Here is a 13344-nt window from a genome sequence, read left to right as displayed (position 1 = left end):
ATGGAAGATCTCTAGCTCCTGTATCTCTACGAAGGCCCGCCTTTTGCGGCGAGTAAGTCTCCTCACCTCGCTTGTCATGTGCATCACAGATGCCATGGACATTTCCAGGGCTAGATCCAGAAGAGGCAAGCAGATAAAGAGCAGAACCAGATAGAACCAGAATGATCAGAGCCTCAGGTGTCTCATCTGAGGTGGACATGGAGCAGAGCATGGATCAGATGGCTGTCGGCTTGCAGAGGACAGTGGATGCTGGCTGCCAGAGGAGATGTCGGCTTACGTCAGCAGAGGGTGGGCAGCATGCGCATCAAAGACAAAGGACTAGCAGCAGTCGGGCAGGGGAAAAAGTGATTGTTTGGACATGGAACTGGCCGACCAGCAGTCGGCCAGCATAAATTGTCCAGAGACTCATATAAAAAGGTCCACATGCTCAAGGCTTTATTCATTCCACCCACTAGGGGTGTGGGTCACTTAGAGGTCCCATAGGGGACAGAATTTAGGGTTAGGAACCTTTTTATGAAGGCAGCCCATGGCTGCAAAGATCTGTATCTTTTTTGTACATAGTATATACTGAAAATTCCAGCACTTCTCACTCTCTCTCTCTACTCTCTCTCTACTTGCGTTTTTGCATCATGGTGCGTTTTTGCATCAGGAGGTCTTCAAGAGTGTTTAGGGCTGAAAGAAGACTACCCAGAGCTTCCGCGTGTTACATTTGCGCGGAAGCTCTGGGTAGTCTTCTTTCAGCCCTAAACACTCTTGAAGACCTCCTGATGCAAAAACGCACCATGATGCAAAAACGCAGGTAGAGAGAGAGTAGAGAGAGAGAGTGAGAAGTGCTGGAATTTCAGTATATACTATGTACAAAAAAGGTACAGATCTTTGCAGCCATGGGCTGCCTTCATAAAAAGGTTCCTAACCCTAAATTCTGTCCCCTATGGGACCTCTAAGTGACCCACACCCCTAGTGGGTGGAATGAATAAAGCCTTGAGCATGTGGACCTTTTTATACGAGTCTCTGGAAAATTTATGCTGGCCGACTGCTGGTCGGCCAGTTCCATGTCCAAACAATCACTTTTTCCCCTGCCCGACTGCTGCTAGTCCTTTGTCTTTGATGCGCATGCTGCCCACCCTCTGCTGACGTAAGCCGACATCTCCTCTGGCAGCCAGCATCCACTGTCCTCTACAGCCGACAGCCATCTGATCCATGCTCTGCTCCATGTCCACCTCAGATGAGACACCTGAGGCTCTGATCATTCTGGTTCTATCTGGTTCTGCTCTTTATCTGCTTGCCTCTTCTGGATCTAGCCCTGGAAATGTCCATGGCATCTGTGATGCACATGACATCCCCCTCTGCTAAACTTGATGACGGGAGTCCAACCTGCTCTTGGATGACTGTCATCATCCCAATCCTGTTCCGAAGTCCCTCTGTCATCATCCATCCCTGGCAAACCTTTTTCTCTGAAAATCCGGTCTGTTCTCCAAACCACTCTGTCTCTGATGAAGATCTATGCATCTGGTCTTCCTCTAGTCCACAATCCATTCCTGCCCTGGCTCTGAACACCGTCTTGGTCTTCGTTCCTGGAACTGAGTCTGGCACTCTCACATCACCCTTGGAGGATCAACCTCCCTTGGGACCGTTCCCTTAGAACCCATCTGGCTCACGGAACTGCCATCCCCATCTGGCACTGTGGAACACCACCAACAAACCTCCTGGGAGTTCTTCCCGATCTGTGTTCCCGCCTTGGGCTTCGAATCCGTGTACTTTCCTGTACCTTGGACCTGTACACCATCATCTGGGACTGAATCAGTGTTTAGCTTTGCTAAGCCTGATGCTCTGATACCAATGTAACACGCGGAAGCTCTGGGTAGTCTTCTTTCAGCCCTAAACACTCTTGAAGACCTCCTGATGCAAAAACACACCATGATGCAAAAACGCAGGTAGAGAGAGAGTAGAGAGAGAGAGTGAGAAGTGCTGGAATTTCAGTATATACTATGTACAAAAAAGGTACATATCTTTGCAGCCATGGGCTGCCTTCATAAAAAGGTTCCTAACCCTAAATTCTGTCCCCTATGGGACCTCTAAGTGACCCACACCCCTAGTGGGTGGAATGAATAAAGCCTTGAGCATGTGGACCTTTTTATACGAGTCTCTGGAAAATTTATGCTGGCCGACTGCTGGTCGGCCAGTTCCATGTCCAAACAATCACTTTTTCCCCTGCCCGACTGCTGCTAGTCCTTTGTCTTTGATGCGCATGCTGCCCACCCTCTGCTGACGTAAGCCGACATCTCCTCTGGCAGCCAGCATCCACTGTCCTCTACAGCCGACAGCCATCTGATCCATGCTCTGCTCCATGTCCACCTCAGATGAGACACCTGAGGCTCTGATCATTCTGGTTCTATCTGGTTCTGCTCTTTATCTGCTTGCCTCTTCTGGATCTAGCCCTGGAAATGTCCATGGCATCTGTGATGCACATGAGAATGTGAGGTGGATAGATGTGATAAGATGTGATGTGAATCAGATAAATGTGAGGTGGATAGATGTGATAAGATGTGATGTGAATTAGATCATCGCTCCTCGACTCCTGCTCTGTGATGGCTCCCAAGGCTTTCTGTATGCGGAACCGTGAGTATAGGGCTCTGCACTCGTCATCATACCATCTGTTCTGGGGCATAGTCCCAGATCTCACAGGCTCTCCTGAGTGCACACGATGAGGGAAGCTCTGTAATGCAGCCGTGTGTAGGAGTGATGCCAGCTGGGCTATAATGGTATCCATAGGTGCTAGGGGATCCTTGAGTAGGAGCACATCCTCTACTCTGCCAGTGTATATGTCTGCCATGTCATGTGTGAAGTAGATGGTAGTGTGTGGCGTGGGTATGTGGGGAGCTGGTGATACTGGTGATCCAGCTAGCGAAAATACCAAGTATGTATGATCTGCCCCAATAGGACGAGGTGGAATGGAGAATGAGGTAACAAGCTGTGATGCCTCCAAAGACCCCATAATGTAGTCTACCACCGTGCCTCCGGTCCGTGTATGACCCCCATGTGGGAAGCATGTCAGCCCTCCTGACCCCGGCCACTGTAGCATCCCGTTATGAATAACGAGACGATGCCTGGCTCCCAACTCTAGTAAGTGGTCCCCATAATGTCCTCTGTCTAGTCCAGTGTCCTCTGATACCCGACTAGCCCCTATCTCCTCTGGATCCACAAGCTGGAGGATTTCCATGTCATTATAGTCATACACCTCACACTGTCTGCTCTGTGTGTGGGCATTGAAGTCACCCGTAAGAAATACTTCCCCTAGTGTAGAATAATGCATAATCTCCTTTGACAGACAAGTGTATGGCGAGGCTCCTGTCTCCTCCTCCTGTGGCATGTCCTCTGTAATGACATAGGAGGATCCTAATGGAGGAAAGTAACATAGGGCTATGTATATAACCCTGTCCTGGGAGAGCTGTAAGCTGATCCACATGTATCTGGCCTCTGGATCCTGTGCTACCACTCTCAGTCTCCCCTGTAGCTCCCGTCTGAATAGAACTGCTACCCCCCCTGACCCTCTCGAGATACCCTAGCATTTGCTCCTCCTGTATGCAGACTCCCACTGGAATCCCTCTACTTGAGGTAGCCCTCTCTCTGGGCTCTGATGTGTCTCAATCAGAAGTATGATGTCTCTCCCCACCATAACATGCTCCAATCGTCCAGGCTACACCCATAGTGAACCCTTACAGTTCCATACTGCCATGTGTATCTCTGTCAATGGCCTGGTCTGTGTCCCATAGGCCCCAAACCGCTAATCCATGGGCCGGCCATCAATGATGACCCGACCATCTCGATAGAAGGCCTTCTTGCCTTCTCTCCTCGCATGTAAGACTCGTGGCATGTAAGCTCTCCTATGCTCTAGCTGCATCCTCGTGAGATCATCATCCAAGAAAATAGGAGCTCCCTCTAAGCCTCGTAATATGACCCTCTTCCTCATGAAGGTGACCCTCTCCGTCTCTCCTGCAAACATTAGGATGAGGGCTCGCTTGCGTGTTGAGTCTTTCCGGACTCTCCATGCGTTGGTGAAGGGGAGAGGGTCCTCGTCCCTATAGCCTAGCTTCATGCATAGAAGCTGTCCATCTTTCTCGGGAGTGGAGTTGGGTGTCTCGGCTATACCTGTGACTCGAATGTTGAGGCGGCGGGCATGCCTCATCTTCTCCTCCTCAATGGTGGTGTGAATGATTTGATGTTCTTCCCTTTGAGTCTCCTCCCTAACTTCTTTACGGATGTTCTTCTTCACCATCTCAACCCATCCTGACTGCTTGGCTTCGAGTTTTCCTTCCATGTCGTTTGTGATCTCCTTGGAGATCTCTTCTTTGATGGCCGTGAGAGTGTTGTCATTGATCTCCCCTTCTTCCTTCTCGGTGTTCTTGAGGGCTACCAGTTCCACTTTCAATGCACTCACCTCCTCCTTGAGTGCTGTGTTCTCTTGTTCAAGGTCCGTGACCCGTGCTTCGAGGGCCATGATGTGCCGGTGTAGTTTGTTCTCCACCTCATTGAGGTTGGAATCGGATGTCTTCTTGTTCTCCTTGATTAGTGCCTTCATTGCCGTCTCGAGGGCCTCGAGTTTCTCTTGGAGACTCGGGGCCATTCCTCGAACTTACTCTGGAGCCCTTCCCACAGGTAGGGAGGAGAGAGAGAGAAAGAGAGAGAGTTATGTTGCTGCCTTGGGGGCCTGAGCAAGGGTGGGTGGGGAAATGAGGGCGCACAGCCTACCGGACAGGCAGGCGGGCCAACATAGCACCAGCCTGGCAGCGAGGCGGAAACGAAGTGGGCGGCAGTAGCGAACAGAGAGGGCGGGCCAACACAGAGGCGTGAACAGAGAGGGCGGCTATGCACAGAGGCGCGAATCGAACAGGAAACAACGAAGCGAACAAGGAACAGCGAAGCGAAGCGGGCGAGGCGAAAGCGAGGCGTGGCGTGGCGTGGCGTGGCGCGCGGGCGAGAGAGAGAGAGAGAGAGAGAGAGAGAGAGATATTAAGCGTCTACTAAAGAGAGAGAAAGATATATTAAGCGTCTACTAAAGACCCAATGGGCCTATGAGACCAAAGTGATACAGTAATGTCCATGGAATATCTCATCATGGAATGGAAAATAAAACAGAAAGAGAACATAAGCATAGCTATCTCACTGGCGTGATACAAAACTATCCATGGAAACTCATCATGGAATACTAAGAACATAGAAACATGAGAGCAACATCAGCTCCGAGTAGATGGTATACCACTCTCCAAAATATCAAGCATGGGGCTAATGAGAGTGGCCGAGAGGTCTCCCTCAGCTATGTCACGTGGAAAGGTAGCTCGATGGCGGTGGAGTATGTCCTGGATCTTGAGCTGATGAGGTGATCGTGGCCGACGGGGGGACCTAGGGTGTTGGGCACGTTGGAGTGCAGAGGCTCAGTCTATGAAGTTTATGACCTCATCTATAAACAGGCCAAAGAGTGTCGAGTGTCGGGGAGAGTGGGCAGGCCGCAACCCTGCTTCACTCCCATAGTGCTATGTATCTTCTCTGATAGACCACCTCGGCATATGGCTCGTCTTGTCACCCTCTCATATAAAGCAATGATCCCCCAGATCATATCTAAAGGCACTCCAAGAGAGAGAGAAAGAAAGAAAGAAAGAAAGATATATTCAGCGTCTACTAAAGACCCAATGGGCCTATGAGACCAAAGTGATACAGTAATGTCCATGGCATATCTCATCATGGAATGGAACATAAAACAGAAAGAAAACATAAACATAGCTATCTCACTGGCGTGATACAAAACTGTCCATGGAAACTCATCATGGAATACTAAGAACATAGAAACATGAGAGCAGCATCAGCTCCAAGTAGATGGTATACCAGTCTCCAAAATATCAAGCATGGGGCTAATGAGTATGGCCGAGAGGCCTCCCTCAGCTATGTCACAAGGAAAGGTAGCTCGAATGGTGGTGGTACATGTCTTGGATCTGGAGCTGATCAGGTGATCGTGGCCGACGGCACACTGGAGTGCGAAGGCTCGGTCCGAGGTAACTCCTCTCGGGCGAGGTACGTCCGTAGCAGCTCATGGAGGGTCCACAAGATCCACCATATCAGTGTCCTCCACCTCCTAGCTCCGGAAGAAATTGGTGACGACTAGCTGGCAAGGGATGGGGCGGGGTGGCTGGGGCCGAAGCTCTCTCAAGAAGGTGTCCCTGTCTCTGCGGAGCTCAAGCAGGAAGAGGCCTAGGCAATGCTGGTCCTGGAAGTCAATGATCCTGGAGAGTGGACCAAATCCCTCACGAAATAGACGTGGACACTGAAACCTCCCGCGGATCTCATAGTATACTGGGCAGCGGCATATGTAATGCTCCTCCGTCTCAACCTCTGTGTGGCATAGTCAGCATATCCTCTCCTCTTTGGATCTTTGTATGAGCTTCCCGGCTCTGAAGATGCGCTCAGCTCTACTTGTCTCCACTCTGAGGCGGTGGGATGAAACCCATATCTAGCCAATCGCAATCCGCATGGCATGGGACATGTGAACACTCAAGTAGCCTGGTTGCTAGATAAACCCATGCTCAGTGAGTGTGTGGAAGTGATCTCTGTAGAAGTGCATCTTCATGGGGAGCTCCGAAGGTGTGAACCATGTGCAATGGGTATAGAGGCTGAGAAAATCTAACCGAATAACCCAGTTGGTATCCTCGTGAGAGAGCTGAAGAAAAGGGGAGTCCAAATTGTACTGAAGAGAGGGTAGGTGGTCCATGCAGAGCCCATATATTGAGAACCAAGTGGAAACTAGTGCATACCATACTCCAAAGTGGCCCTCAAGTGCTAGCTGTCTTGAGGACTCCAGGGCAAGCCTCGAGTACCCGTGGGGATCCATGTGACTGATGCGATGGAGGTATGTGACTAATGGAAGAGTGCATCCACTACCATCGGGGCTACAGCAAACTCTGCCTACATAATCTGGTGTGGGACCGATGGTTTGCTACGGATCATACGAGAGAACATCATGACCTGGGGCGTCTCAAATTGCTGCCAATCCTCATCGGATAAATCTAGCCCCTAGAGGGCTGCTCCATACATCAAGGCTGGTGCGATGAGGGTGTCAAAAAGCCAGCCCTTCGTCCTGGGCTCCTAGAAATGTGCTTGGAAGCACTACTGCTCAAGTAAGCTCAAGGCTGCATATCCCCATGTCACTCTGGCATGTGCTACGGGAAGCATGGTGAAGCATGGGCCACTGAAAGTGACACCAAGGTAGACATAGGATGAGACAATCTCCATAGGATCCCCTCTATATGTGAAGCTCAATCTGGATGTGAAGGGGCGAGAGCTATTGAAGACCATTACCTTGGTTTTACCAAGGTTAACACAGAGGTCCCCTGAGTGCAAAAGGCGTCCCGCTGAGTGCAAAAGGCCTGTTAGGCATCCAGCTATCTCTGAAGCCCCTCGGCTGAATCTGAGAGGAGGACAATGTCATCTGCATAAAGTAGTATGGGGATCAATATGGTGCGACCAGCCCTGCCTAATCCGTCAATGAAGCTCGAGATCTCATCAATGTAGAGGCCGAAAAGGGTGGGTGAATGGACACTATCACTCCAGCAGCCAGCTCCCTTGGACCATGACATAAGGGAATGGACATCGGGTCAACCATTCCCCCGTCAGAAAATGGATCACCCCTAACAGGCGCTCCCCAATTTCCAGGGGGGGATGGTCTCCCCAAGTCCATTCGTTCTCTCTTCACAATGATAAGCTAGAGGTAGAAAAGATAGTCTTCTTATCCAAAGTTGCTAGTTTTGCATCATTGTCACGTCTTGTTTAGCACAGATCTCAGGAGAAATGAAGTAAGAAACGCATTCAGAAGGAGAACACACACCAGGATTGCTCTTATGGCAAAAATCTCAACAAATGACAAGTAGCCACATCAACCATTTTTTAACAAGTAAAATGATGGTAAAATGCTCGAAAGTTGAAAGGAACTGGGGCGTCTACAAATATGCTAAAAAGAGGACACCAAAACGTGAATTCCCAGGAATGCCCTCCTATGCCCCGTCATGAGATCTTCTGCAAACCTCCTAAGGGCTGCAAGGTAACTGGTTTCTCTACTCTGCAAGTGTGATGGAGCTAGGAGAAGCTAGAATGCACTGAATTAAGCCATGCATTTCAAACACAACCGTGATGCTCTGAGCTTTATTTAAGGCATACATTTCAGGCACAGCGTGGTGTGGGTTTTTCTCTTGCCAAATAAATAATTTTTCATGAAAGGTGTGGTGTTAAGATGGGTACCGAGTCATCCAAGGAGGCCGTTGCAGAAGACAGCAAAAACTTTCCATGGTGGGCGAATGCGTCGCCACGGCCACGGAGCATGCCATCGAGCCCCACAGGAGAGAAACTATAGGCACGCAGACGAAGACGTGGAAGCGCCTGCTTCGTGAAGCAAAGTCTGGAGATGGAGGAGGAGGAGGAGGAGGAGGAGTATCCGGGCAGACGATCCCGAGGCGACGGCACTTTGTGAGCAGAAGAATGCGTGGCAGATGAACCGAGAGCTATACAGGCACTCGCCATAGCGTTCTCTCTGCGCTTGGTCTCTCTCAAACAACAGTTATTATGTCTGATGAATGTTCCCCATGCTCGTAAAATATGCAAGCGACGTGCCACTAGCCAGTCCCCCCAAAGCTATTGTGTACGGACCAAAGCAAGCAACAAAACCCCCCGAAACCCCTCCCGCCCCCTGTTTGATCTTATTACCTTGTGTACATGAATCCTACTCACCAAAGGTTGAAGAGGAAACGTTAATTTTATTTTTTCCCCTCTTTTTCACACTCTTTTTTTTTGGGAACATAAGATATTTAAAAACAGTCATTTACAAGAGTTAATTACAAAAAGAGCTCCTTTCACATCAGTCCCATCCAACCTATTCCTAGCGACTATTCAGCAAGCTACAAATTGGATCCCATCTCTCATCCTCCCAAACAAAAGAAGAAAGAAACATGGTAGCCCAACTGCATATAGGCCGTAAGCAGAGATTCATTAGAACAACCTTTGGGAGTCTACTCCTCCATACTATCTTCTTTAGTCTATACCTTCACAACAGGTCTCTTGCCCATGGGATTCTCAATAAAGGCTAGAAAAGTATACATACCATCTCTTGGTTTTGGACCCAAACTTTGGATATCTTACCTTCAAGTCCTTCCCAATGTAACCCTGCCACATATCAAGATTTGTTAGGCCAACCTAGTATGTACTAGTATCTCCACAGCCAAAGAACAGCTCAGCCAATCTCGACAAAAGCACTATCATTCATTTTATTTACATAATATATAGACCAACATTGGTAAACACATCTATACATCAAATCACATCTAGCCCCTGATTTGGTTCTCTCTGAAACACCATTTGCCTTATTAGATATTGTTGTTTGTGGGAGATCTAGAACTCTAGAAGCACTTCAAAAAATTTAAACTTTGTGTTGATGTCCACCCAGAGTTTGCACCTGTCTTGTACTACTTTTGCAGTCCAAGAGCTTTGGAATCGACTCTCGTCCAATAATTGATTCAATCTATGCTATAGGGACTCTTCCCTGGGAAGGCAAGTGGAAATAGCTTCTTGGAGACTAGGCACAATGAACTCCATGGGTACCACCGCTTCCAAGCCATACACCAGGGAAAAAGGAGTTAAGCTGGTAGCTACTTTGTAAGCCGTTCAGAAAGCCCATAATGCTGAGTAAAGCTTTTGATCCTAATCCAGATATTGTTGTTTGTGGGAGATCTGGAACTCTAGAAGCACTTCAAAAATTTTAAACTTTGTGTTGATGTCCACCCCCAGAGTTTGCACTTGTGTTGTACTATTGGACTGATACCAATATTACACACTACATGGTATGTTTCTAGCTTACTCTTGTTCCTAGACCTCGATACAACTTACATTGTATCTTTTCTTATGCAACATATTCTCTACAACCACATGCTTTACTTTATCAACAAGTATGGAGATCCTAGCATTTGGAACACACAAGGGCTTGAGAAATCACACTATATGGCTCGAAATGCATATTTCAGGTACACACAACCTACAAGAAGTGTTCCAATGGTTCTATAGAAGGATACTGCAACAACTCAGTACACAAAAAAGAAACCTTGAGGTCATCCAAACTGATGCAGATACTCAAAGATATGGAAAGGAAGATATTTAAGCATTCCAGATCGTGAGATCATTAGATTGACATCATGCCAGGAAGTTCACCTCCTAACAGACCTCCATATTGTGTGAGTCAAGCACAACAAGAGGAGATTATGAAGCAAGTGAACGAGCTATTGGAAAAGGATTTGATTAGACCTAGCTCATCACCTTGATCATGAAAGAAAAGACTTTTTAAAGAGATATGAAGATTGTTTTGCAGATACTCTTCTAGGAGAGCTACCTCCAAAGAGACCGAAAGATCATTAGATTGACATCATGCAAGGAAGTTCACCTTCTAAAACAGACCTCCATATCGTGTGAGTCAAGCACAACAAGAGGAGATTATGAAGCAAGTGAATGAGCTATTGGAAAAGGATTTGATTAGACCTAGCTCATCACCTTTTTGCTATCTTATTGGTTTAGAAAAAGGATGGTTCTTGGCGTATGTGTATTGATTACAAGGCTCTTAACAAGATCACTGTGAAGAACAGGTTTCCTATTCCTAGGATTGATGACATCCTAGATAGATTGGATGGAGCCACCTCTTTAGTAAGATTGGATGGAGCCACCTCTTTAGTAAGATTGACTTGAAGAGTGGTTACCATCAAGTTAGGATTGTTGCAGAGGACATTCAGAAGACCGCATTCAGGACTACCTTTGGAATCTATGAGTATTTGGTGATGCCTTTAAACATAATATAAGCATTTTAACAAAGTGTTAGCAATGACCACCCTATCATGAAATGGAATCCTAATCCCCTCCCAATTCTTCATCTTATCTAAAAACCTTTCAATTGCCCAGTTACCTTTCAATTGCCCAGTTAGTCACCTCTTTATTTGACACCCCCACTCCAAAGGGAACCCAGATGTCTAAAAATCTGCCCCGTCTTTATGACTTCACACCCCCGTCTCCCTAAGTCAAAATTCTCCTCCTCAGTTATTAAGCTAATGATCCTAGATTTGTGGATGTTGCATCTAGAGCCAGAGGCATTAGCAAACACTTGGACTATCTGTAAGGCATGTCTTAGATTATCATTATCAGCCTTAAGAAATAACAGTGAATCATCTACAAAACATTGAATCAATAGTTCCCCACCCCTTACCTTTAATCCAGTTACCAAATCCCTTTCACAAGCATCTTCCAAAGCTATTATCAAGGGATGAGAAGCTATGGCAAATAGCAGAGAACATCCCTACCTCCCTCACAGAACTTCCGATTTCAAATCCCCCAACTAATATTCCATTTAACAACAGCTTGGACTGACCACTAGTAAGAGTGTATATGCAAGTAGCCATCCTGTTACCAAACCCCAATCTTTCCATCACCTTAGCCACAAAAGACCAGTGGATTCTGTCATCATAAGCTTTCTCTAGATCCAATTGAAGCATAACATACTTCTGATCAGTTCTCTGAGCCACTTCTCTACCCAACATAGTAGCAAAGATATTGTCATAAATAGATATTTCTTTAATAAACCCATTTTTTTCTAGACATCACCTCCTGCAAGACAGGACTGATCCTTATAGCAATGACCTTTGCTAATACCACAGTGAGCAGAGTAATAGGTCTCCAACAGTTAAACATGTGACAAGCAACCTGTTTGGGGATTAGCTTCACAACTCCTTCCTTTAAATCCTTATCCAGCCTTTTTGTGGCAAAGGCATCCTTGCACGTTCTCCAAACCAAGTCCTTAATAGAGGTTCAGAAGGCAATGAAGAACTCCACAGATAACCCATCCCACCCAGGAGATTTCTCCTTCCCAAGTTTTAGTAAGGCCAGCCAACATTCATCCATTTCCAATTTCCAACACTGCTCTGCAGCCCATCTCTTATCCATGCCATTGCTGATCTTTATGCCTATCTTCGAGATAATCCAATTTGCAAGTGGGTTAGTACTTCCTATAGTAAAAAGCATGAGCAACAAGGTTGACTCAAGGGTCTCACTAAGCCTATTTGGGTAATTGTCCTTGTACACATATGCCCAATCAAAGAGGTGTGTAGGCGAAAAAGAAACTTTGATTTTTAATCACCTTGCCCCCATAAAGTGCATATTGCTCACGCCCCCTTTGAATGGCATTGTGGCAAAATAATCTAAAGTGGGGTTTATGAAAATCCTTCATAAAATAGCCTAGTGTGCCTTCATAAGTGTGCAAGAAAACTTGCCTAAGACCCTTACACATGATAATGCCGCTCAGTGGTCCCAACCCATGTATTTCTTGACACTTAGAAAGGAGGAGCCCATGACCCAAATAACCATTAGAAAATACACATGACTCAATGTACCACCCTTTTCCAATGCAAAAAGCCCAATAATGCACTCAATATGGATGAATCGCTCAACAATTCCCAATAAACAAGATCTTTGTCACCATTGCTTTGAGGATTTTTGTCTTCCGAGTGTTCTCGACATTTACTGAATGATCTGGCTTTGTTCTTCATAGAACATAGATTACAAAGCTACTCTCCATTTGGCAGAGTAATAATACATGCTCTCCATTGGGCACAGTAACAATACATGGAAAAGCATGTAGCACAACCATTGGATATGGAGAATTTCCATATCCATTGGGCAGAGTAACAATACATGGAAAAGCATGTAGCACAACCATTGGATATGGAGAACTTCCAACAACATCCTCTCACAAACTGCAACATTTGTAATACTGGCTAAAGGATGTCTAGCGCGCTTAGGAGTTGACATACCAGTATCCGTAATACTAGCTAGAGGATGCTTAGCATGCTTAGGAGTAGACATACCAGCATGACACACATAGACACAAAGCAACACACATAGAACAGATAGAAAGCAAGATGCCACCCTACACCCCAACAATGACAAAAAGCAACACGTATATCCAAAGAAACACGACAACAACCGGCATCCTAGCAACAAGCAAAATGATCCAAAGCAACACGTATATCCAAAGAAACACGACAACAACTGGCATCCTAGCAACAATAGACAAAATGCAAGATGGCAACAAGTAAGATGATCGACACAAAATTGCATAGCGATAAATCATAGACAGACTATGAAGCTAGACCCAGACTTATAAAGGCGCCCACCCACACAACAAACACAGTACCCTCATAATCAAAATATAAAGTTGAGGCACAAACATACAACATCGCATGTTATATTCATGCAACTCAATTGAACCATACAGAG

The 13344-nt window shown here is 46.6% G+C and overlaps 1 protein-coding gene across 1 annotated transcript in view; it reads right to left on the bottom strand.

The window, feature by feature from the left end:
- The window catches only part of LOC147630855 (uncharacterized), a 49470-nt gene extending 40718 nt beyond the window's left edge, over positions 1–8752 (bottom strand). The window contains exon 1 of the mRNA XM_086809229.1: positions 8284–8752. Within this exon, the coding sequence (XP_086665355.1) occupies positions 8284–8562 (279 nt within the window). The 5' untranslated portion in view covers positions 8563–8752. The remainder of the gene's footprint in view (positions 1–8283) is intronic.
- Positions 8753–13344: the final 4592 nt, after the last annotated feature.

The sequence above is a fragment of the Cibotium barometz genome, chromosome 15 (genome assembly GCF_041138505.1).
Source record: "Cibotium barometz isolate CiBa-2024 chromosome 15, ASM4113850v1, whole genome shotgun sequence".
Taxonomy (NCBI): Eukaryota; Viridiplantae; Streptophyta; class Polypodiopsida; order Cyatheales; family Cibotiaceae; genus Cibotium; species Cibotium barometz.
Note: the sequence above shows the minus strand (reverse complement) of the source record. Positions and strands in the feature narration are given on the sequence as shown.